This window comes from Pteropus vampyrus, unplaced genomic scaffold, assembly GCF_000151845.1.
Source record: "Pteropus vampyrus isolate Shadow unplaced genomic scaffold, Pvam_2.0 Scaffold72, whole genome shotgun sequence".
In the NCBI taxonomy this organism is placed as follows: domain Eukaryota; kingdom Metazoa; phylum Chordata; class Mammalia; order Chiroptera; family Pteropodidae; genus Pteropus; species Pteropus vampyrus.
The window spans coordinates 2,630,893-2,654,973 of NW_011888853.1; the positions used below are offsets into that span (position 1 = coordinate 2,630,893).

At 57.5% G+C, this 24,081-nt stretch overlaps 2 protein-coding genes across 2 annotated transcripts in view; one reads left to right on the forward strand and one right to left on the reverse strand.

Moving 5' to 3' along the window:
* The first annotated feature begins 10,216 nt into the window (after nt 1–10,216).
* Nucleotides 10,217–15,160, forward strand: UBALD2 (UBA like domain containing 2). Its single transcript, XM_011361986.2, is given in 4 exon segments — nt 10,217–10,627; nt 10,859–10,888; nt 10,890–10,922; nt 14,587–15,160. Coding segments are annotated over 4 exon segments (501 nt in total). The 5' UTR covers nt 10,217–10,507; the 3' UTR covers nt 14,905–15,160.
* A 2,955-nt stretch (nt 15,161–18,115) lies between these two features.
* LOC105293430 (glutamine-rich protein 2) overlaps nt 18,116–24,081 on the reverse strand; it is a 12,708-nt gene continuing 6,742 nt past the window's right edge. Inside the window, exons 6-15 of the mRNA XM_023531622.1 lie at nt 23,956–24,030; nt 23,616–23,780; nt 23,370–23,491; nt 22,680–22,745; nt 22,348–22,449; nt 21,471–21,674; nt 21,009–21,156; nt 20,534–20,621; nt 19,611–19,823; nt 18,116–18,297 (exon numbers count right to left, since the gene is read on the reverse strand). Coding sequence (XP_023387390.1) covers nt 18,116–18,297; nt 19,611–19,823; nt 20,534–20,621; nt 21,009–21,156; nt 21,471–21,674; nt 22,348–22,449; nt 22,680–22,745; nt 23,370–23,491; nt 23,616–23,780; nt 23,956–24,030 — 1,365 coding nt within the window. The remainder of the gene's footprint in view (nt 18,298–19,610; nt 19,824–20,533; nt 20,622–21,008; nt 21,157–21,470; nt 21,675–22,347; nt 22,450–22,679; nt 22,746–23,369; nt 23,492–23,615; nt 23,781–23,955; nt 24,031–24,081) is intronic.

The following is a 24,081-nucleotide window of genomic DNA, read 5'->3' on the forward strand; positions in this document are numbered from 1 at the left end:
CAACCTTGGGTCTAAGAGAAAAAACAGAAGCATAGGGACGAGTAATTTCTAGGTCAGCTAGTCCCTTTGGGCTTTTAATTTTGTTCATTTTCGCTGTCCTGGTTTCAGCTCACCTTTGTAACATATCCACTCATTTCAACGATTTGCACAGATGCCTATAACAGGAAGGAGAGAGAGCCTGCAGGTGAAAAGCTGACAGACGCTATACCCTGTGCAGCACAGCACCCCGAGGCAGTGGGGCTGAGTAGGGGCTAAGACAGGCCCCTTCTTGACTGTCTGCTTCGCCGAGTTCTGCCCTGTTAAGGCGATGGGAAGATTGGAGTCCCGGATGTTCTGAGCTAGCGCAGGGTCTCCCCAAAAGAGAGGGGTCCCAGTCGCAACCCACAGCCCCTGATCCTGGCTTCAGCAGATTAAAGCTGAAACCACCAGCAGAAAGCTCCACATTCTGCTCCGGCTACGTTGACGCTGACAGAGGGGGCCCCATTCTAAACGCTTTGGGACCCGGCAAACAGTTTCTGGCACCCTGAGGCTGGCTCCGTGGAGAAAAATGACCTTGTCCATTAGGAAATCGGCAACCCGGCTTTCAGAGTTTGCTCCTTGCCAAGTGTGAATTCCTCACTAATTTTCTCCTCGGCTAACAGAGGAAAACTGTTCAAACAGCTGCAGACCTCGGTTGGGTTTGTAGCTTCTTAATCTACTTTTCAAGTTTAAGACCCAACTGAATGACGACGTTTACGCTGCCCAGTGTGTCTGGACCCAGGGCGAGGAGAGGAAGCGCCTAAGGTGTCACCTTTAAGTTGATGCTCACCCTCAGTGTCGGGCCGGTACCTTACCTGCCTTACCTTCATTCTGGCCCTGTTGCCCAGGCATCTGGCATTTGGAGAAATGAAGGACCTGGGACATTAATCCTATTCAAGAAGCAGCGTAAAGAAATTAGTTTGTTCTATTTTGCTTTTCTTTAGTCCCAGATCCTTTGTAGCCAGTACCAGACCCCATCCGCCCTGCCCTGCTTTCGGTTTTGAGCTCAACCCCACGAGGCCTGCACGGTCTGCACGATAAAGTCGATATAAAAACAATGCACTGTGAATATTTCAGCCCGGTGTGTGCGGATCAGCTGCCCGCTCTGCCTTTCCCGGTGAGCACACCAGGCAGGCAGGAAGCTCGGCATCTTTCTCCTGTTACCCAGAGAAACCAGACTGTGGAGGAGGCGGTGTGGTGACAGCCCCCACGGCGCTCCAACAAATGCTCAGCTGCGATTACTTAGACGATCGACGGGGGGAAATGAGAACAAATTGTCTTCGTTCTCCCAGGGTTTCTTGACGACGTGTGTCCCGGCTGGAGCGTCAGATCTGGAAGGAGCCTAAAGGTCATCTACTCCAGCCCCCCCTCACCCTACAGATGAGGCAGCTGCAGCCTGGCTAGGGGAAGGGACTTGCCCAAGGCCACACATTCAGAGGCCGGGGATCCCAGGCTCCACGTGCTGGGCCTCGCTTTGGGAAACCCGCAGTGCTGGTTTGGTTTCTTGTTTTTGCAGGGTAGGCTGCCTTCCAGAGCCAGTGTAAGGGGACAAATTGACTCAAGGACAAAGCTCAGAACCCAAGACAAGTGCCTCGCTGACACCCAACGAACCGCCCTTGCGTGGAGTTATCATAGCCGTGTTGGAGCTGGGATAAGGAAGGCATGGAGCTTCTCTCGCTGGAGTCTCCCTCCAGCCTCCAGCCTCCAGCCTCCCTCCACTCCTCTGAAACTGGAGATGGTCACCTAACTCCACCCAGCGCAGGAACCTCAGGGCAGATGAGAAAAGAGGGGTGAGCAGCCACCAAGCGTTAGATCAGGTTCTCAGCAAGTGGGTTAAAAGTGTCACATACACATACACACTAATAGTGTGTCCCCGCTAACCCCTGAGTACAGGCTAAAGTCTGCCACCCGCCAACAATCTAATGACTTCATTTTTACAATGGCATTTATTCCTGAGCTAATTGCTTATCTGTTTAAGTGATAACTGCTATCCTCATTAGCGCATTTCAAAAGCTACGTGGATTGAGCCCGACAGAGTAATAAACAGAGACACTCCTTACTGTTGTGGTTCTCACAGTAAACTGCTGGAAGCCTTAGATCTTTTTATGTGAGGTGTACGGTTATTATATTGCTTAGTGGTTATTATATCACTTAGTCGTACACTGTTACCTTTTATATTCCAAGATGAAATCTGTGCGTGAGAAGAGGTCTGGCAGCTCCATCAGCTCCCTCTCTGGTTCGCCTCCCTCCTGGTCCTCTCTCCTCTCATCCATTCTAAAAATCACTCTGAGGATAACGCCATCATGTTACTCCCTGGCCTGTATACCTTCAGTGGCTCCCTCTTACATTACAGAAGTCACTTCATCTCTGAGCCCTTCTCCCCCCACCCCTGCTTCCTCATAAGCCCCTGCTTGTACCCTGAATGCAGCCATCACTCCTGCTTGTGTGTTGACTCATGGAAAACGTCACGTGCACCCTTTCCACGCCTGTGTGCCAAGGCAAATCCCGCTCGGCTGAAGTCCAGCCTTTTCCACGAAGCCACCTCTGACAACCGTGGCCCTCCTTCTCAGAAGTCTTACTGTATAACTCATTGGATACTTATATGCTGGATGTCCCCAGTCCCCAAAGGCAAAAGGCATTTAAGGCTCTGGAGCCAAACAGAGCAAGATTCAAAACCTAGCGCTTCTCTTTTTGTCTGTGTGTCTTGGGAAGATTCCTCAGCCTCTGTGAGCCTGATGTTCCTCATCTATAAATGAACATGAGAATAGCAAAGAGCTGTTTGAACATTCAATTAGACAAGGCGTATGAAGCCATAGCACACAGCTCCTGGCACACAGCAGGTGCTCGATAAATGCTAACTTTCTTTAAATTAAGAAAAAATCTGTTATGAAGTGGTTGGGTTCCAAAAGATACTTTTTAAAGTCAGAGTTCCAGCACTTTAGAGCCAGGATGTGTATTGGAGACCTTGCCTTCAGCAGGCGGGTGATGACTTTGAGGCTGGTGCTTCACTGGCAGGAGGCAGAGCCCAGGGCTGCGGCTGTCCTGAGACAGAACAGTCTCCACCATCACATGTGTGCAAAGCTGGAGAAAAAGCCAGCCTGCAAAGCTGGAGAAAAAGCCAGCCTGCCCCTCATTTGCTCCCCAAAGCACAGCCCATGTCACTGCACTAGAGAAAAATCTCACTCCTAAATGACCCTCTGGTCAAGTTCTGGATCCATCTGTGTATGTGCGTGGGGTGGGGCGGGGGGTGGGGCGGGTAAGGAGGGGGCGTGTTCGTGAATCGCCATTAACTTTTCACTTATTGTGTCATTTGCTAATTAGAGAAAGATCTCACCTGGTTGGGGCCTGCTCTCCAGAGCTGATTATTCAGGAATTTTGCCAGCCAGTTGTTAAACTGTGGGTAGCTTGAAATTGGCCATGCTGGGACTATGTACTCCACGGAAAGCATCAAATGTTGCAAATCAGGGCTTCCTGCCCGCACTCTCCAGAGCCAGTGTACCCGCACGCCCCCGCTCTTAAGTGCTTCCCCGACAGTAAGTGCTCACTGAACAAATGATGATCTAGATAGTATGAAGAATAACCATTTTTGAGCAACGCCTCCATCCAAGCACTTTTGAACGCATCCGCGCATTTAAACTTCAGAACAACTTTAAGAGGTAAGTGCTGTAGTCGGTCCCATTTCCCAGGCGGATCACCTGAGGCTCACTCAAGCAGGCTCAGGCAGCAGGAACTTGCCCGAGGTTTATCTGAGTCCAAAGCAGCAGGCCTTCCCCAGATTGCTTGCCCTGCCAGGTCCCGGTGCCAGGCCTGCCGGTCCCCAGGCCAGGGAGCGGTTCTGTCTGCAGTGGCATCAGTGGTGAAGGGCAGCACGTGGGGACTGCTCCCCGCCCCCTCCTTCATTTCGCCTCGGTCCGAGTGTAATCTGCCTTCCTCGCCTACCCACTTCCTTCTACGTCATCCCATCTGAGTCAGGACCGTTTTTCCACGAGCGCTTTGATGCTCCATCTCCTCTTGTCTACGAAAGTCCTTTCGGGCCTTACACTTCTTTCTCTCCGAGAGCTCCAGCGGACGAACAAACTACCTTCCCATAGACACGGGGGAGAACCCTGCGCTTGGTAACCACCTTCAGGCCTGCCTCTTGTGCGTCCCCCTCCCGTGACTGGGCTCCGGCCACGGTTTGGTCAGTAGGGCAGCTCAGGTCTGCAAGCACCCCCGGGGCAGGACACGGGATTGGCTCTGACTGCTCCGAGGCCCCAGGGCATGCTGGTGACAAGGCACGTTCTGGTGGTTTCCCGAGACTGTTGTGTACAACCCAGCGCGCTCATTCTCAGCAAATACTTCCTTCCTCTTTATGGGGAACACTGCTCTGTGTTGATTCACTGCGCCAAGCTTGCTCCAAAGAGAGACGGTTTCTGAAGCCCCGAGCAGTGTCTCATCAGAAACTTCAGACCTCTTCAACGTTTCTCTCTCCTCTCCTGAGTCCTAGTCGATTTAAATTCCCTCTGTCACTCTGGGATTTAGGGATAAGCTAGTGAAAATAGGTTCATCCCCACCGCTCCATGGAAAAGCAGCGTGGCAGACATTTTAGACACTGCTAATATTCACCGATACTTGGTGCTTCTCTACTTCTGGTTCGGCTGTGCTGTACTCTGGAAGTTTGGAGAGGCCGTGGGATTCTTCTGGACGATGATCCATGAACAGAGGTGTAATACTTCTGGGCTAAAGCATTTAACTACCTGCTGGCATGGACCAGATGGTGCAAAGGGCCAGATAGGAAACCCCTTAGGCTTTGTGGTCCACTCTTCAGCTCTGCTGTAGCACGAGAGCAGTCATACATAAGACAAACACACGCGTAGCTGTGTCCCAATAAAACTTTATTTACAAAAACAGGCAGCCCAAGGACTGTATTTTGCCAGCTCAGAGCTACAAGACCGTGGAAGCTCCCACAGTCTGAATTATTAGGTCACTACCCAGAGGGCAGTTTTTCTTGGGAGTCACCAGACTGCAGCAGACTTCGTATGGATGAGAAGTGAGACTTCAGGATTGCGTTCTACTTCAGCCTAGCTTCGCCTTACCTGGTTAGTTCGAGGAATCTCTCACCACTTCGACAAAGCATGGGACATTTTTTGTGAATAAAGGAAATGATATTGACCACCCTTCACCCCACAGCCCAGAGCCGGTCTACTCTAAGCCTTACCCATCCGCGCTCAACGTCTCCTGCGCCCTGCTGTCCCCCAACACATGTCCTGAATGAGCCTTGCGATGGACGTGCTTTCAACGTACTTCTGTGCTTTGATTTACACTGTTCCTGCTTCTAAAAATTCCTTTCCTCCTCCTTTCTAGCTACCCAAAGCCTTCCCAGCTCTTCCTCCTCCATGGAGCTTTTTGGGACTATCTCCTTATGATCTATGATTGCCAGCTTGGATCAGAGTAACTGTCTGAGGTCATGGAAAAGTGAAAAAGAGACCCATATTGATAGGGGGCTCTATTGAGCTCACCCAGCAGAGTTAGTAGAGAGGGAGTGAGCCCGGCAGAAAGGTGAGTCCCTTATGGAATGGAATCCATCTATCACGCCCACAATGCATTGTTTGGAGATATGCACAGATAGGATTATATGACAAAGAAAAATCGAGGAAAGGATTAAGGCAAATTTGAGGATTATGAGTCTGCGTAGAGGAAGTGTATATTTGGGAATGGTCATTCAAAGGTTTTCAAAAATACTAGTCTTGGACTTCTTAAGTTCTGTGTTGCTCATTATTCTTCAAACTGTGCACAGGTTATACATATACTCTTGGTGTACGATATATTTCTAAAAAAAAAAAGGGTGGGTCCGGTAGGAAGGCTGCCTCAAACCCTGAAGTTATCAGCTGCCATAGCAACGAACCTCCTGTGTTTTAGACGCAAGGGTGGGGCTAGGGAGGCCCAGCTCTGGGCCCATTGAGTCCTGTCCCATCGAGAAAAAGTAGCTGGGCCCCCAGTCCAAGCGGACGATCAAGGACCCCTGAGAAGGAGACCCTCCTCAGAAAGCTGTCTTTCTGCCTTGCTTCTCTCTTCCCTCTGCAAAGACCCAAACTCCGGTGTCCCTTCAAAAGCATTGCCAGACTTACCTACCATAAGACACACCTGGCAACTGGAGGCGAGGCTGCGTTATCGCTGGACAAGCAGATAGAGAACAGAGAGCACAGGCTACGATGCTGCTTTAGGAAAATGCCATTAACTATGCTGGGTGTGGTATGGCCTTTGTCCCCTGTGAGACATGTGACATTTTATGAAAACGTAATCTGGTAAAAACCAGCCTGAACTCATCCCCCAGGGCCCAGCTTTGACCTTCCTGCTGCTTCCAACAACACAGACAAGCTTTCCATCTTCTCAGTACCAGCGAGGGAGAAGATAAGGTGGATTCAGGGGGTAGGCAGGAAGTAGAATGAGATATTTAAGAGCATCAGCGGACACAAGTGTCCTGGGTTCAGAGCTCAGCTCCACCCTGAGCTAGCTGAGTGACTTTGGGCAAGTGACTTACCCTCTCTGCCCCTGCTTTTCCCATCTGTTATTTGGGGAAGTCTCCACTTCACTGGGTCATTGTATTAATTAAGGTGATCCGAATAAAGAGTTCGGCCTAGCTGGGTTCACAGCACATTCTCAATGGAGGGAAACCTCGATCATCACAGAGGAGGACTGGAATTTGCCTGGAGCAGAAGAAGCGCTCCTGTACTAAGCCCCCATCCCCTTTAAGGAAAAAGACTAGAAAATAACAAATGTTTCAAGATGACAAGGTCTACCTAACTCGCCATATAGTAGAAAGAGCATAAATTGACAATGAAAAGTCGCAACCAAAATAGGCTGCATTAAACAAACAAAGGCAGCAACAGCATTAGAAATCCACAAGAGGAGAAGGGAGCCATGCACTCAGCAGTACCCGAGCCCCCAGGCCCCGGGCTGACCGTAGGGCAGTGCAGGTCCAGCCTAACTCAGCTGTCCAGCGGGCCTTTGGTGCAGCTGATGTTCATTTTGTCTTATCTCGGCACTCGCGTCCATTCCCGTTCTCCCTCCCGTTCTCTCAATATCTTTCTGCTTCTCCTGACCACTTTGTCACTTTGTCTTGGCATCCTGAAGCAACAGTAGGGAAACTAGAAATAAGAATTCAAGAAAGGAGAAAAGGAGGGAGGGAGGAAAGGAAGGGAAGGATGGGAGAAAGGAAACGGGCTCTCGGATCAACCAAACATGATCTAATCTATCTAATCCTGTTGCCATAAATTAAGCGGGGGGCTGTGTGACCTCGAGTAGGTTCCTTGCCCTCTCTGAGCCTCAGGCCTATTGGGAGTTCCAAGCCAGAGAGGCTGTGGAGAGGTACTCAAAGTTTCACAGGGCTCCTGCACGTGGTGGGCCTTCGATACCTGAGAGTCCCCCCTCAGCTTTGTTGGATCAGGGGAGTAAGAGGTAGAAAGGAGGAAATTAGGGGTGATAATCGATGCACTGCAGAGAGGTTGGGATCGTCAGTTCTCCACCCCTCCACGTGATCGCCCAAGACACCTGGTGCCCCCTTTTCCCCACGGGGCTCATTTTTTTTAAGCATCCCCGGTAAAAATCATCCCAGTGGCCTTGATAGCTCTCATTTGGAAAGGGCCCCCTTGTGAGCCCTCTTAGGTGACAACTACAGCATCAAAGAAGGTAGTGTGGTGTTATGGTTAGCCACAAGGTTCTGGAACCAGGCGGGGCCAGTGCCTGACCCCACCACTTATCACTGCTTCCTTCAGTAAGCTCCTCCCCTCCTCTGCGCCTTAAACTCCCCCCGACCCCCTGCTTGTGAGAGGGGACTCTGGACTGTTGTGAGGACTGAAACAAGCGGATCAGACACTAAGCTCTTAGAAAGGTGCCTGGCTCACGGGAAGTGCTTGGTAAAAGGCAGCCGTTTGTTAGGGTCCAGCTCTTGGTGCCAGTCTCAGCACCAGCTCAGTAACTTACAGTCACAGCATCCTTGTCGTCCCGGCCCCAGAGAAATAGGGGCTAAGGCTGTTTCTCGTATCGGTTGCTGCATCGTGGCTCGTTCTGTAGCCTAGATCGCTGATGTAACGAGGATTTGGTTCCTTCCGAGGCTACTACTGTGTTGTATTTGTTATGAATGGGCATGTTTTTATTGCTCTGTTTTACCCGCCTCACGTTGTCCTCTCAGATTAAAATAATAATACCTTAGTTAATAATACCTTACACTTGGGGAATTGCTTTCATCCCGACAGCTCAAAGCCCTCTACGAACATGACCTCATTCATTCTCCCTGGGCTCCCAGAAGAGGGGCACCCCTACCGTACCCGGCCAGAGCAGGGGAAGTCCTGCCCCGGTTCATCCCGACCAGATTCCCAGAAGCCAAAGGATCGATTAAGCATCATGGCCTCACAACCACAAATCACAGGCAGAACTCTACTGCTTTCTGGTCACTCGACCTGGAGTGACCTTATGCCCACAGCAGATAACCAGAACCCGAGTCGCTCTGGCTTGCGGGCCTTGTCCTCCATGCCTCTCCCAGGTGCCCATAGCTGTGTCCTGCCAATGGTAAACATTAAATAACCTTCAAGATCGACTGCCTCGATATGCAGGAGACAACAGGTTTGGCAATTCGGCCATTTTCAGGACCCTAGTCTTCTGTGAGAACTTCTTTCTTAAGACCTGAGGGCTCCTTCAGCCTGAAACGCCTCTGCTCAGGTAGATCCTACTACTCACGGCCCTGGTATGTTTGACACTGGCATGTACTTGTGAAAACTGGGGCCCCACAATGACAGGACTTCCTTGTTCTGGGGCTGCTTGTGGCCTGAGCTCCCTGGCAATGGAAGCTGCCAGCTGCTCACTTTTGTTTTCTCCTTGCAATTACTGGAAGGGAAGGGCTGCAAGCTGTACTTGACTCTCTAGCCACACTCCAGGTCTTAGCCCGTGCACACTTTGGGGTGGCCAAGTGCAATTACAGCAAGAAAAACGGGTCTCAGCAGGTAAAAAGCTGACTCCTGTCTCTTCAAAACAAACAAAGAAACAAAGAAACAAACAAACAAAAGACTAACTAAATGGGGGTAAACTCATTACAGTACCTGAGGCTGTTTTTCATCAGTACATACACACTGAGTATACTATTTTCCCTATTTATATTCTACTTTTTACATGGTCAAGTTTTCTTAGATGGAGAGTTAAGTCCACTTTAGGCAAACTCAAAATAGAACCATGGCTTGTTTTCTTCTTAGGCTCCTGTTCTGCAGACACTTAACTAGTTAAAATATACTCCGATTGCTATTTCAGATCCAAAATGTATTGTTTTTCAGAAACAGACAATCTAGCAGCAAATCTCTAGCAATATTTACCTTCCCAACCTCTCTGCTCCTCCCTCAGTCTGTTTAAACTAGTTCTTTCTCCACCCGCACAATTCCCAAACACAGCCCTGAAGGTCAAATCCTAATCCAGAAGTTGGAACTCGGCACATGGAAACTTCGTTTATGAATGGTTAGTGTTGAGGGCCAGTAACTGTACTTTTTTTTTAAAGACGATAGAAATTAAAGATTTGGTTAGGTCAATCAATTTAAAAAAGAAATCTGAGTTTAAGATATTAGTGAGGGAGAAAATCTTTTTTTTTTTTTTTTGATTTATATCCTCAGACAGCAAACTCTTTGGTCTAAAAAAGTAGGGAAAGACTTGCTGGTTGGCCCTCGGGGTGGGTGGTGAGTGGAAGGAGGCATGAAAGGGGTATGTTATATTTCAATAAAAGGCCAAAAGAAAAAGTAGAGCTGCCTGAAAGATTTAAGAAAATAAACAATCTTGAGAACTGAGCAGCTGCAAATGCTCTGTTTTCTATTTTGATCATTCTGTTTCTCGAGATGACCACATCTTTCAGAGGAAATGAGTCAAAGCCACTCTGTCTTGCTTTTCCAGCTGAGCATGTTCGGTTTCAATGAAGTAATGAATGAACTTGGTCGCACCACCCCCAAGCCTACAACACCAAACAGAGGCGCCTCGGCCAATCAGCAGGCACTCCAGGTTTTCAAGTTGAGTTCAAACAGGCCCACGGGAGACCAATCGGCGTGCGCGGCTCCGCCCCAAACGGCCGGCGCTGGCCAATCACGAGCCCGGACGAGCCAAAACACAGCGGCCGGCCAATGCCGGGGCGCCCCACGGTGGCGACCTCCGCCAATGGGCGCGGCCGGGCGAAAAGAGAAACAGTGCGGGCCCGCAGGCCGCAGGATTCGAACCGAACGTCCGCTGCGATCCGGGAGCCGGCCGAGCGGCGCAGGCCAATCAGCGGCGGCAGCTCGCGGCCCCCGAACGTTGGGACACGGCCCCGCCCCGCGCTGTTGTTTGTGTGTCGGCGGCCGCGGGAGCGGGACCACAACACTAGCCCGGCGGGCGGCGGGGCGGCCTGGGCGGAGGGTCCGGAGGCCGCGGGCGGCGGCGAGCGCGACCCGAGGGCGGCCGGCCTCCCGCGGCCGCCGAGCCCGACTGCGCGCCGGCCGGAGCCATGTCGGTGAACACGGATGAGCTGCGGCACCAGGTCATGATCAACCAGTTCGTGCTGGCCGCGGGCTGCGCGGCCGACCAGGCGAAGCAGCTGCTGCAGGCGGCCCACTGGCAGTTCGAGGTGCGTGCGGGCCGCGGCGAGCGCGCCGGGCCGGCCGGGCCGCTCTATTTATATCGCCCGTAAGGCGATCCGCGGCCGCGAGGTCGCTCGCGCGGGGCGCGGGGCGCGAGGGCAGGGGGCGGCGCCGAGGGTCCGGGGGGCGGAGGAGCGCGGCCCGCGGGGTACGGCCGGCCGCCGGGCTCCCGGTCGCGGCCCCGCTAACCGCCGCGCTGCCGCTGTGTTTGTCCGCAGACCGCCCTCAGCACGTTTTTCCAAGAAACCCAACATTCCCAACAGCCACCACCACCACCAGATGGTAAGTGCGGCCGGCGCGGCGGGAGGGCGGGCCCCGGCCCGGGCCGCAGCCCCCCGCAGCCGAGGGCGCGGGCCGGGGGCCGCTGTCAGCCGCCGGCGGTGACAGCCATGTTGCCGGGGAGCGCCGCGCCGCGATGTAAACAAAGAGCCAAAATGTCTTCCAGGAAAGAGCGGCTCCCCGGCCGGCCCGCTCGGCCCGCTTTGCGGTCCGGCTTCCCGGGCTGCCGTCTCTCTACCGAAAAGCCTCGTGCCCGCCCCCCACCCCGGGGAAACGGGTAGGAGGGAGGCGAGGGTGGTGGTCAAGGAGTCGCCGGGCGGCAGGGAGTGGGGAGGGGGCTCAGGTGAGAACTGGACGTTTGGGGAGCCGGGAGCCCTAGTGAAAGAAGGGGACTGGGAGCTGGGGTGTCTGTGTTTACGGGGGTCCCCTCTTAGCGTTGGCCTGGCAGCAGCCTCCCCCTCCCCCACAACAACCCAGCTCTACAGGGAACAGGAAAGGGATAAAGCCACCCTGGCTGGGAGCTGGGCTCGACCCACAGAGGTATGCTCTCTCTTTCCTGTTTATGGAAAACGGACAGACCCTGAGCATACAGATTTCCACAAGAAAATGCCAAGAATTTGCATTTAATCTCAGTGTGCGAAGATACATAAGTACAGGAAACAGGAGTGGTTCGCGTCTGGGTTTGCTTGCTTCTCTTTTCCCAGCTGGCCCCCAGGCCTGAGCCTTTGCCCTCCTGGCCGTGGGGATCCTGCTTTCCGGAGGCACAGGACATCCCTTTCACTTCAGAGGCCCGAATGCCTTGTCTACCCCTTCCCCCCATCCCCCTCCTAGTTACCTATTAGCCCTGCTGGGGGAGGAGGGACTGGGCTCCAGCCCTAAGGATTGTAAAACATTATTCCCCCTGGAGATCTGTTGTGGCTTCTGGAGTGCATTTTTGGCATTTTTTGACACTTGGTGTCCTTGCCCGTGGCTCCTTTTTCAGAACTGCTGCATGGCCTGGAGGAGTTGTAAATGGTTCCTCTGTTGTGTCTTGTCCTTGGCACCCTGTTTTCATCTAATTGCAAAGGACAAATAGAGAGGGGTCTGTTTTGACCTTTCAACCAGGTGTTTCTTGGGGTGGCTCATACTGTATGCAAACCAGAAAAACAGAGTGTTAGGATATGATGGGCGAATTGTGCTGCTGCAGGGCTGGGCCGCTGGGACTGGGCTCTTCCTAAGTGAGAAATGTCGCCAGGACACCCTCCCCCTGTGCCCGACTGTGGGAAAGCTCCGGCTCCCACCTTGTGCGTGATGAGCCTGGGAGCACCCTGCTGCCATCTCCTCTCAAAAGGGCCTTGAGGTTTGTTGCACCAACTGTGGCCATTCGAAAAGGTCCAGAGCTCCCAGGACAGCCATTCTGTGCTTCTGTGACAGGGAGCCTTGCCAGGAAGAGCTGGAACGGGTGGTCCCTTTAGGTCCGATCGCTCCTTCTCTGCAAATCCCAAGGGACTGTAATCTTGAAGCTTCCTTCTCTCAAGACAGGTGGCAAGTTTTGTAACAGCCCTTATAATCAGTGTATCCATCACTGCGCCAAGCACTGAGTACCTGATCCGCAGTGGAAAACACCCTGCCCGCAGGAGTCAGTGGTTTTTTTTAGAGACAATAAATCAAAGGGAAAAGTTAAATGAAACCACCCGGGACTAATAATGGCACAATAGCAATACCAGGGCGTGAATGATCAACAAACGGTTGTCTCATGGGTTATTGTACACTCACACTGTTGGAGGCATCTTAGATAAGGTGCCTGGGTGGGGAGGGGCTGGGAAGGAGAGAAAGACATAGTCTGGAAGCCATAGAACATTAGCAGGGTGCAGTGGACGAGTATGTGTGAGAGCTGGAAATCACCCATTGTTAGAAGCACAGAGCCGGAGGGGCCTTTAGAGCATCTGGTCCAAACCCCTGATTTTATGAAAACAGAGGGTCCAGAGAGGTTAAGAAATTTGCCCAAGCTCACACAGGCGGGCGGGCATAGAGGCCTGTTCCTGATCCCGAGCGGGGTGGCCGTTTGAGGAGACCGTCTGTGCTGGTTTGGTGAACTAGGGAAGTTGGTCACGATGCTGTGATGCAGTCGGCTTCTACCTCCACCCCCCATTCACTGTTTCCTGCTGCCGAGAAGTCAGCCTGGGCTGGGGGGTAGGGACGGGGAGTAGTGAAGGGAGGAGGGAAATGGTCTGGGTGAGGCCAGGCCTGTGGCTGCCCCTGAGGACAATGGTCAGAGCTTCCTAGCTGCCGATATGGGCGGCCCAGTTACAGGCCGGGGGTACTACCCACCCCCACTCCCTATTTCTGACCGGAGTTTAACTGCAGAGCTGTGAAAAAGCTCCCTTTCTGCCAGGTGAAGAGCCCTAGAATTTTGCTCCCCCACCCCCATGCCTGGGGGAGGGGCCTGTGTTGCTAAAATTAGGAGAAATTCAAAGAAGGGCTCCCATGGCTTCCTGGGAAAGGCAGAAGCGGCCTGCCAGGTCGGAATGGCTTGGTGTAAGCTGTAAGCCTGTCCCCAGCTGTCTCTTCCACGGGCCCCTGGTGAGTGAGGTGCTCTGGTGAGGTTTTCGTGGACGGCACCTCACCCCCCCACCCCCACCCCGCCGTGCTGCAGAGTTGAGGAGCCTGCAGTCACTGGTGTCTACAGAGAGAGTCCTGTTCCCAGCCCCTGCCCTTTCTGGCTGGGGTCCCTGCTCAGAAGTGGTGGTGGGGGGGGGGTAGTGGGGAGTTTGGAGAGCCCCATTCCCAGAGTAGTGGCAGAAATCAGCAGATGGGATGTCCGTAGCTTCCCCCAGGAAGAGGGCTGAGAGGGGCTGAATGACTGAGACACTCTGCCTACCTCTGGCCAAGAGCAGCATGTGGGGAGACGCTCAGGGACATAGGAAACCGAAATACCTGGTGTTTGCACTGGGGAGCCCAAGCATGAAGTTGCACTTGACTGTTGGTGCAGAGCAGCCGGGGCTGGGTGGAAGTTAAGAGCTTGGGCCTGTAGACTCCGGAGCCTAGAAATTCCAGCAGCTTGGACCTTGCAGTGAGTGTATTTTGGTCAAGTGATTTGAACTTGGGGCCTCAGTTTTCTCATCTGTAATCTAGAGAGAATAAGGGAAATGACTTAGCATCATTGTGAGAAGTAAGATATGGAGGCGAAGGCTCCGAGCCCCGCCGACGAACCCACACGCTGAGAAAGTGGCCTCACCACGGTTGGCCACAGAGGCAGAGCCTGGGTCTGGCCGTCCCCCCGACCAGCAGCCTCGGCACGGCCGAGGGTGGATTATGGAAGAAGCAGCTGGTTTCTCACCCAGTGTGTGGCGCCAAGCAGGGCGACCTGGGCTGCTCCCTTGTCCTCGCTTCATGCCGACACCCTGGCTTCTGGTTAGAATTAACCGTTTATTTCTGATGCTCTCCAGGGTGTCGTTCCTAAGCATCGTGAAACACTCTGGTTTTGATGAAAATTGTCGGGTTTGTCCTTATTTTTTTCATTCTTCCTAGCTCAGGGCGAGGGGGGTGCTTTCGTCCTGTCAACGCTGCCCGTGGTCTGGGGAAGCCTGGGCGAGCCCCACTGGAAGTCCCTGGGACCAGGGGGTGTGGCTCGGAATCGGGGGTTCAGGAGGACAGCCCTCCCGACTCCCCTGTCTTCTCTCAGCAGATGTGCACCCCCAGCAACACGCCAGCCACGCCGCCCAACTTCCCTGACGCCCTGGCCATGTTCTCCAAGCTCCGCGCCTCCGAGGGCCTGCAGAGTGCCAACAGCCCCATGACGGCCGTGGCCTGCTCGCCCCCTGCAAACTTCAGCCCCTTCTGGGCCTCGTCCCCGCCCAGCCACCAGGCCACCTGGATCCCCCCGTCGTCCCCAACGGCCCACAGCCTCCACCACCTCCACCACCCACAGCCCACGTGGCCCCCCGGAGCACAGCAAGGAGGCTCCCAGCAGAAAGCCATGGCTGCAGTGGACGGCCAGAGATGAGACTGGATGCCGCCGGGCGCTGAGCTGGAGCTGGGGGCAGTCCGGGGTCGTGGGGACACAGAAGGGCCAGGGCGGGGGGGTCCGGGGCGGGCATGGGTTTCCTGAAGATCGCACTGGAAGATTTTATAAAAGAATTTTTGGGGGCGGGGGTACAGTAAACTTCCTGAGCCACTCGGGTTCTTCAGGAGTTTCTCTTCGGGCAGGTTTGCTCTCTTTTTAATATATAACGATAATATATATGAATATATAAATGTAACTAATGTATGTGAGAACGGGGCTGGCTGGCTTAGGGTATTGGGGTCAGAGGGGGGGGACCCTGGGGTCAGCACCCCTTCCTCCGCCCCGGTCCCACGGTAGGTGCTTCGAAGCCAGGCTGCAGGGTTCTTCTGGAATGGGAGAGAAGACCACACTGCTCCGTTCCCAGCAGTGGCTGTAGGAGGGGCTCCCGGAGGTGCCTGGTGGCCCAAGACATGGGAGCCCCGCCCCCAGTTGGTGGCTGGGGTCAAAGGCCCAGGCTCTGCGTGGGGCTTGCCTCTGCTGCCCCCTTGCCTCTCCTGTGCCCAGGCCCAGAAGATTGCAGAGTAGAGAGCTTGCCTCTGGATTTAGTTCCCAAATCAATCATCTCACCAGGGTGAAATTTTAATTTAAAAGCTTAAAAAGAGACTTTTCTAACTTCCCTGGTTTGCAGTGCCTTTATTTGCCTTGGTAGGAAAAGCTCTCTCCTTGGGAAGGGGTTGGGGGCGGAGGGCGGGAGAGGGGACTGGCTCCGTTGCCTCGGGGCTGGTCGGGCTGGGGTGGGGGGGGGGGGGCGTTGATAGGACAGGTTGGGTCCAGTTGGGTGTGGGAAGCAGGAGGGAGGACGGGTCCTGACTTAGTTCCTGGGACCTGCTCTCCTCCACCCTCCCGTGTGGCCCACTGCAAGCTCGCGCTCAGCGCTCAGCCCTGGAGTCTTCGTCTACAGTGAGAGTGGGCAGTGGGCGCGCTCCCCCTTCCAGCTGGGTCCATCTCTGCTATTCCTGCCCTTGGCCTCCTGCGTGGTAGCATGTCCCCGTGTGCATGTTGTGTGGCCGTGACCCAGAGGTCAACCGAGGCTGTCAGCCCCAGAGACCGGGTGAGCCCGGAGCCTCCAGGCATCAGATCTCAGGCCGGAGGCAGTTCCTCAGGGTGGGTGGCAGGCGAGTGAGGAGGAGCCTGTTCAGCTACCCCAGGCCCAGCTTCTTCAGGCCCAGCTTCCTCTGGGGGCCCCTCGCCCCACACCACCCCTTCAACGTGTGCACACACTCGGGTTCGCGTCTCCCATGCCCGCCCCGGACCCCCCACCCTGGCCACTGCTGTAGCTCGGGACTTGGAGGCCTGGAGGTTTGGGCCCAAACTGAAGCGACACCTGAGAAGGGCCTCGCCCCGTAAGCCAGCCTGCCCGGCCCCGCTGCCCGGCCCGCTGCATGTGATGTGATCGCGCACTCTGAGGCCGAGTTTGTCCTTTCGGTTTTGTTTCCTGGTTGGAAACCCCTGAGGCTCCTCCTGCCCTCACCCCAGCCCCTTCCCACCTGTGCTTTCCCAGGCTGGGAGGGGAAGCCCCCGTGGGGGCGTGGGCCCACCCCCGCAGCGGGCACAGCTTGGGGGCCGTGAGCGGCACCCAGGTGCAGGGCTTGGGGGCTGCCCTGAGCTGCTTGGGGAATGTCACTCACTCCTTGACCTTTTGTGGTTGTGAGGTTGGCCTGAGCGCGGGGGGCCGGCTGCCCCTGCTGCTGCTCCCCTCACCACGCCGGTGACGCTGGACTCTGGGCCCGAGGGTGAGCGCAGCAGGGGGCTGTGCGGGAGCGGACGAGCCCGAGCCTGGCGTGGGGAGCAAGCCTGTGTCCCCAGTTCGGGTTGCCCCCGGCCTCCCATCTAGCACTCTGTCGTTAGGTGAAGGTGAATGGGATCCAGGCAGATGGGGAAAGAAGGGGGAAGCCCCCTCCCGCAGGGAGCACCTCTTACCCCATGACGCCCCCAGCAAACCCCACCCTTCTTTGCCCACATGGGATGGGGACTGGGGAGAAACCCTTTTCTGGGCTATTTCCCGCCACACTTCCTTTTCCTGTGTGATTCTGTCACCCTCCCTCACACCCTAAAGCAGGCCTCTTGTCCCAGACATCCCTTTCCCATGTCATGGGGTGGGTGGAGCCCCACTTTTGAAGAGGGAGCTGATGAAAACAGACTTGAAGACAGAAAACTGCTTCCGTGACTTCAGTGGCCTGGGGGTGGGGGCAGCTCTGCCTTGTCCCTGGGGCTTCGACTGGGGATGGGGGCTCGTTCCTTATAGGGGCTGCACCTGCCGGGGCCCAACCATGCTCGCTGTGCTCCTCTGTCCCCTCCCACCTGCCAAGACCTTTGGCACAAAGGAATTGGGGGGAGGGGACAGCAGTAAGCCCTCTTGCCAGTGAAGAAAGGCATGTGAGTTGACTAGGCTGGAGCAGGACAAGGCAAGGCCTCCAAGGCTAGGAGCTTTTGCTCTATTTTGCGGGGTTGGGAGCAGGGAGACGGGCTATGCCTGGCAGCCCCTGCGTCTGAGCCCTCCTGCCTCGGCAGCCAGTCAAGGGTAAGCTGCAGAGGACTGCAAAGAAGCCTTCCCAGGTGGCTGGGGGCACGGCTTTCCCTAGTCTCTGTGCCAGGAGCCAGGCCCGACCCTGAGCCAGCAGCGGGAGAGGAGCAGGAAGCTGCCACCCTCACCTTTGCTCCATGGAATGGCTTCCTCACAGACACCTATGTCCCAACCTTTCCAGAGGCCCCCAGCGAGAGGGGGCCACCATGTAGGCTAGCCTCCCCAACGGGAGGGCGGGGCCCGAGCTGGGGAAGGAGGCAGCCCACGGTCTGACTGAGGTCAGGACAGAGCCAGTAGGTGTGAGAGCAGGTCCCACGCCAGCCCGCCAGTCCCTGGAGCCAGGTGTCTGCCCGGCACTGACCCCGCCCCACCCTGGGCACACTACTTAGCCCCCCTGAAGACTCAGCACCCTCAGAGGATGGCTTGATCTGTTTTGGAGACCGTGGAATCATTTTTAGGCTACAAGCTAGACCCCCTCTCCAAGACAAGGTCTGTCCCCTGGACCTGGGGACGGTCTGGAGGGCCCCCAGCCTGCACAGGCCCCTCCCTCCCACTGCGCCATCCTGAGCCAGGGCCAGAGAAAGCTCGCTGCCCAGCTGCTTCCTAAGCATTTATTTATAGCCCTGCTCAGTGAGCAGTGGTGGACCGAGGCCCCCGGGTGGGCTCCTCGAGCCCCTCCCCAGGAGGCACGTCCATGGGCATCTCCAGCCCCGCTGCCATCTCGCTGGGGCTGGGCAGGTGGGCCACGTTGGGCTGGGAGAGGCGCCCCTCGGAGGAGACCGGCCTGTCTGTCCGTTGACGAGAAGGAGCTGCGAGATAGGCAGGGTCAGATGGCTCTGCCGGGCTCCCCAGGCCCACCCAGCTTGCCCAAAGCCCAGGGAAGTCGGAGCAGCCCTGCCGGCCAGGCGGAGCAGGGAGCAGGGGACGCAATGCTGGTGAGGGGCCCCGCCCCGCGGCTGGGGTGCACAGCGCAAGTCCTCAGAGGAGCACCTGGCAAAGCTCCTTATCATCTGGCGAAAAACACACAAACCCTCTGTCGGGGCCAGGAGCTGCTCCTTTGGTAACCTTTCCTCGATGACGCAGGGACCATTTAGGCGACGTTCACAGAATAAGTGCGGGGACCTCCCCTAAGACCTCTTCTCCTGCTCCCATGGCATTTAAGCGCCCCTGGAGCAGACAGCGAGGTGCCAGCGAGAAGGGAGCTGAGTGCCTCCGAGGACATAGTTCTGTGGCCTCACGGCCTGGCTCTGAGTCCCCCACGGGGCTCCCTAGCTGTGTGACGTTGGGCAGCACCTCCCCGCTCCGTGCCTCAGTCTTCTCAGCTGTGAGTGAGGCTGACAGGGGTCCCTACAACCTAACGGTGGTGTGGGCACTAAAGTTGGTTCCCACTTGTAAAATGTCAGCAGCGGTGGCTGCTGAGGAGCCCTCAGTGACAGCGAGGTGCCATGGCCACCACCATGGCCTCCTCCAGGCACTCACTGAGTGCTGGAACCGGAAGGGATGGCAAAGAGCGCCAGGGCTGGGGGTGGCCCTTGACCCCCCTGGAAGCGCCTGCAGAGGGCTGTGGGTACCAGCTTTTTACAGGAAGAAGGTCGGCAGTTTCATTAGACTCTCCTGGGGGCCCCGACTCTAAGCAGCACTGACCCGGCTCCCCCTTTACTGACAATGAGGAAACTGAGGCTCCAAGAGAGGGAGACTTGCTTAGAGTTACTCGGAAGTGACCTGGCCGCCTGCCCCCCGGCCAGTGTCCCTTTCTGGCCCCCACGTGGGGGCGAACCCTGGAGGCCCTTAGCGCTCTAACTTCCAGACAGGATTTAGCCCCTCGGGGGAGAGCAGAGACTCTGGGGACCTTCCAGACCTGAGGGTCAGACAGAGGGGTTCTTGGGGCACAGGGCGAGTATGTGAGCACTCAATGTGGTTAGCAGGGGAAGGACCTGGGCCCGAGGTGGTCCCGGGCTGTGGCCCTGCCCCTACTTCCTCTTCTGTAGAATGGGGATGGTGACAGTACCTATCCCACAGACCTGTAATACATCCAGCACTCAGGGACCAGGAGTGTCCTCTCCTTCCTCCTCCCGTCCCATCCCCCAGCTCCCAGGCCCATCCTCTCTCCAGGGGCATATACCAGCCACGGGCAGGAAAGGGGCGAGGAGGAGAGGGGCCAGTGCCGAGGCCACCCAGGAGGACACTCCCCCCGGAGGGAAGCTACCTGAGGTGTTGCCAGCCAGCATCTGAGCACTCTGAGGCCGTGAGGGCAGCTGGCTGCTGTCGCCCAGTGACTGCTGCCGGTGCGCGTGGGACCGGGGTGGCTTGGCCTTGTGCTTGCTGACCCCTGAGTCTGACGGGGACAGGGGAGAGCAGGGTCGGCTCTGAGACACCACGTGAGGGCTCCGTGGGGACCCACGGGGGTGGGGAGAGGGCTGCAGGGCTGCTGGTCACGGCCAGCCTCAGCCGGGGGCCTTCTCAGTCTGAATTCATTGACGTGCCCTTTATAAGCACCTCATTCCTTCATGTGTCCATCTGTCCACACTCCCCACCGCAACACACACTCAGACGTCCTCCGAGGACCCCCACATCAGCCCTGCGCCACGTGCTGGGTGGGTTCTGACCCCGGGTTTACAGCTCAGAGTGGAAAGGTGCACACACAGCTGGAGGGCACGGTGGGGAGTGAGAAGCAGCACGCTGAAGGGATGGTGGCCTGGAGTGGGCTTCAGGGGACCGGGACATTTGCCGAGTGTTCAGGGCCTCAGGAGGGGGTAGGACTTGGGCGTGGCGAGCTGGGGACAGAGGCTGAGGCAGGCAAGCCAGCAGTGGAAGCACGAGGGTGAAGGCTGGAGGGAGAAGATGGGGCTGCTACTGGACTGTCACCGCCTGCACGCAGTGACCTGGGGCTTCCGGAGGCCTGAAAGTTTGGAGTCAGGGAGGTAGAGAAGAAGGCAGCTGGGGTCCAGTGGCCCCCAAGAAGTGTCTGGCCTTCCAGGAGTGGGACAGATCCTCTGGGACCCGAGTGAGGAGCCTGCGGGGTGGCTAGGCCACCTGGATACTCACTGTCTCGGTTTGGGATGCCTGGCAGCCTTGTATCCATCCGTCCCTTGTAAATATGTCCGTCTAGGCCCAAGATATCCACCTCATCGTGCTGTGGAGGCGGGTGGGTAATCTGTGACCACGTGGCACCCACGGCTCGACCCCACTCCTGCCTCCACACAGAGCGCTGTCCTCTTGCGACCCCGGCACCAGATGGTGCTCGGCACCCACCCAGGGGTTCTGGGTGGAGGGAGGTGGAGGGGCTGCCGTTCTGAGGCCTATGGGGCAGTGGCACCAGGTGGACGGTGGCCAGGCGGGCGTTCCTCATCCCAGCAAGGCTGAGAGCCCGAGGCTTTCACTGGGTCCGATGAAGACACTGCCCAGGGCAGAGGGTTGGATGAGGGGCCCTCGGGTGGCTTCTCCTGAGTGACTGGAGAACCTGGGGTCCTGGTCCTGTCAGGGCCCTCCCCGCCTTGTGGCCCAGAGGCAGCACCCCGACCTTCATGGCGATCTGGATCTCCTCGCTGGGGTACAGGCCCTGTGGCAGGTGCTGCAGGCGGGTGCGGCGGTAGGGATAGGTGAGGGTGTGGCTGCCCCCGCAGCGCCGAGGCACGGTCGAGTACGTGTAGTCGGCCATATCTGGCACCCTGTGACGAAGACAGTGAGCACTGGGGACAGGTGTGACCTGAGACACACCTACAGTGGGGGCTGGCCGGAGGGCGTGGGGGTGGCTGTCTTCAGGGGTCTCTGGGAGCCAGGGCAGGAGCAAGGGGCAGAGCAGGTACGTGCGTGAGCAAAGCGGCCTGGCCTGCTGTCCTGGAGACCGCACACTCACGCTCTCTCACACGCACACTCACACTCACACTCACGCCCGCCCCCATCAGGGCTTTCCCCGCAGCGGGGGTGGGCAACGCTGAGTCCGGCCAGGGGCCCAGTGCGTGCACCCTGCTGCCCATCCTACCGTTTGTAGCAGGGGGAGCTGAGGCACTGGGCCTGCAGCAGCTCGCGGATCATCTGGCTGCTGGCCTTGACCGAGCCCCCGAAGTGGATCTGCACCTTCTCGATGTCCATCAGCATCTTGGAGTGCATGGTGCGCAGGCGGCCCACGCTCCGTTCCATCAGCGCCAGGTCCCCCCGCGGGCCGGCGGGGCCCCCCAGCTTTAGGCTGCGGACACGGGCAAGTGGGGGTGAGGGAGCCGCACCACCCCGAGCCCACGCCAGGGCAGAGGCCCAGCCCACGGCGCCCCTCCAGCCACCCATTTCCGCAGGACCCTATGTGGGTGGCAGCCCTCTCCAGTCCCCGAGGGACCGCGGCTGGACTTGCCAGGGGAGGGTGCCTGAGGCGAGACAGCACAGGAAAGCCCCCCAGAGGGCAGCCCTGCTTCTTCAGCTAACCCGGGGTGGCGGTGCTGGCCTCTCCCTATCCCCACACGCCAGGCCCCGCATGCCTGGAACCCCCAGGGCTCCAAGGTACGGCTTGAAAACCATCCTTCCCATTGAACCCCCATCCTGAGGAGGTGGGAAGGCTGCAGGGAGGCGGGCAGGGCCCGAGGGAGCATGAAACAGCGCCCACGCTCATCCCCCCACATTCGCCGAGTGATGCCCCCCAAGCCGGGGGCTGCTGGGACAGCCGAAGGACCTGGGGGTCTCAGGACGTAAGGAGGGACCGCCGGCGGGGACCGAAGGCAGGTGATTCCGAGTTCTCCCTCTTCCTCCTCCCTCGCCCAGCCCCGGAAGAGCTGGGTGCCAGGTCAGACGTCGCCTGCTGGTCCCCCTGTCCCCCCGCCGTGAGGAGGAGCCCCGCCCCCCGGCCCTGGGCAGGGCTCCGCGGCCCGTACTTGCGGCTCTGCTGTCGGACCTGCTCCAGTTCGAAGATGGTGTAGGGGCGGGAGGAGCGGTGCCCTGGCAGGCACGGGCCCACAGGGGTCACGGGCAGGATTCTGGGCAGCAACAGAGGGAAGATGAAGGTCGACGTGCGAGAAAGCCCGTCGCCCAAACCTAGCACCTGCTCCCTGCGTGCCACCTGTCTGAGAGGTCTCCCCGCCCCGGGGCTGGGCGAAGGTCCGTGATGGAGGGGAGGAGGGGACACGAGCTGGAGGCAGGTCAGGAGTGGAGGGGATACAGTCCCACATGCCCACCCCCACCGCGGCCGCCAGCTGGGGTCACTCACTGTCCAGTCACGGGTGTCTCTAAGGGACGGTCACATGACAGGCAGTGGAAATGTGCCAAGAGCTGCCTGTGAGGAATGAGACGCATGGTGGTGAGCGCCCTGTCCCGGGGTGCAGAGTGGGAGAGATGGAGAACCCACTTCCAGGCTGGCTGGAAGCCACGCTCAGCAGAGGGCAGGCCCGAGGCCGCCACAGGTTGCTCCTGACCCTGCCCCCCCCCCCACAACTCTCCAGCTCCCAGACACGCCCCTCATCGCTCATCAGGCACACACACAGCACCTCTCCTAACCGGGACCCTGAGGGGCGCCCCACCTAATCCTCAAGGGCCCTCTGGTGGCCAATAATGAAAATCCTGGGCTTGGAACGGCCATGGGCCAGGTCCCCCAGGAGGGGTTTCAGCTCTGGGGGCTGTGGACCCCTCCCTGTCCCAGGGGCCTGTGGTCGCAGACCCTCACCCAGAGAGCCTTCTCCTACTGTGACCTAAAGAGGCTTGAGCTAGAAGGGCTTTCAAGCTCTAAAATTCAGTCACTCCTACTGTGGCACAGTCCCTGGCGGGATCAGCCATTTCCCTGGAATGTGCTGTGTGCCGGCAGGAGCTGTTCGTCTAGGGACCCCCAGCCCTCCCCCCACCCTTACTCCGAGAGCAGAGCGAGCCGGCCTCCCCCGCAGCCCTCCCGGCCCCACGGCCCCACCTCCGCATGGCGGCCGCCTCGTCCGCCTGGTAGAGGGGGGGGCGCTCTTTGAGCTGCTGTCGCAAGGACTTCCACCGGTCCTCCAGCACGTGCTTCACGGGGTCCAGCTCCAGGCGGTCCAGCTGCGGGTGGGCGGGTGGGGGAACCCGGTGAGCTTCAGGGGAGTAGGTCGGGGGTCCGCAGTGCCGGGAGAGGGTGGCGCTGTCCTGATCCGGGGAAGCCCGGAGCCTCTTTCTTGCCCCTCACCTTGTTGTCCATCTCCGTCAGGAGCCTGTCCAGAATCTTCTGCCAGTCCTGCTCCTGCCCACTCATCTTGGCCACCAGCTCCTGCATCATGTGGTTCAGCTGCTCCGTGGTGGCGTCGAACTGGACGCGGCTCACCTTGGCCGCCAGGGCGCTCTTGTCGGCTTTCTGTCAGCAGAGAGGGCAGAGAGGACCATGGCGGGGCGGCCACCTCTGCGGCGTCCGCCCCGGCGCTGAGCCCACGCCCACAGCCGCATGGGCTCCCCTGCACTCCTAGCCTTTCACGGGACGACCAGCGAGACCGTCGGGGACACCGGGTGGCTCCCTGGGGCCTGGGCCTCACCACGTCGATCTCCATCTCCAGGTGCTCCCTGTTGGCCTTCTCCTTCTCAAGCTTCTGTAGACCCTGGTACAAGACCTGGGCGGCCGAGAGAGCAGAGAATAAAGAATAAGGAGCTGAACTACGCCC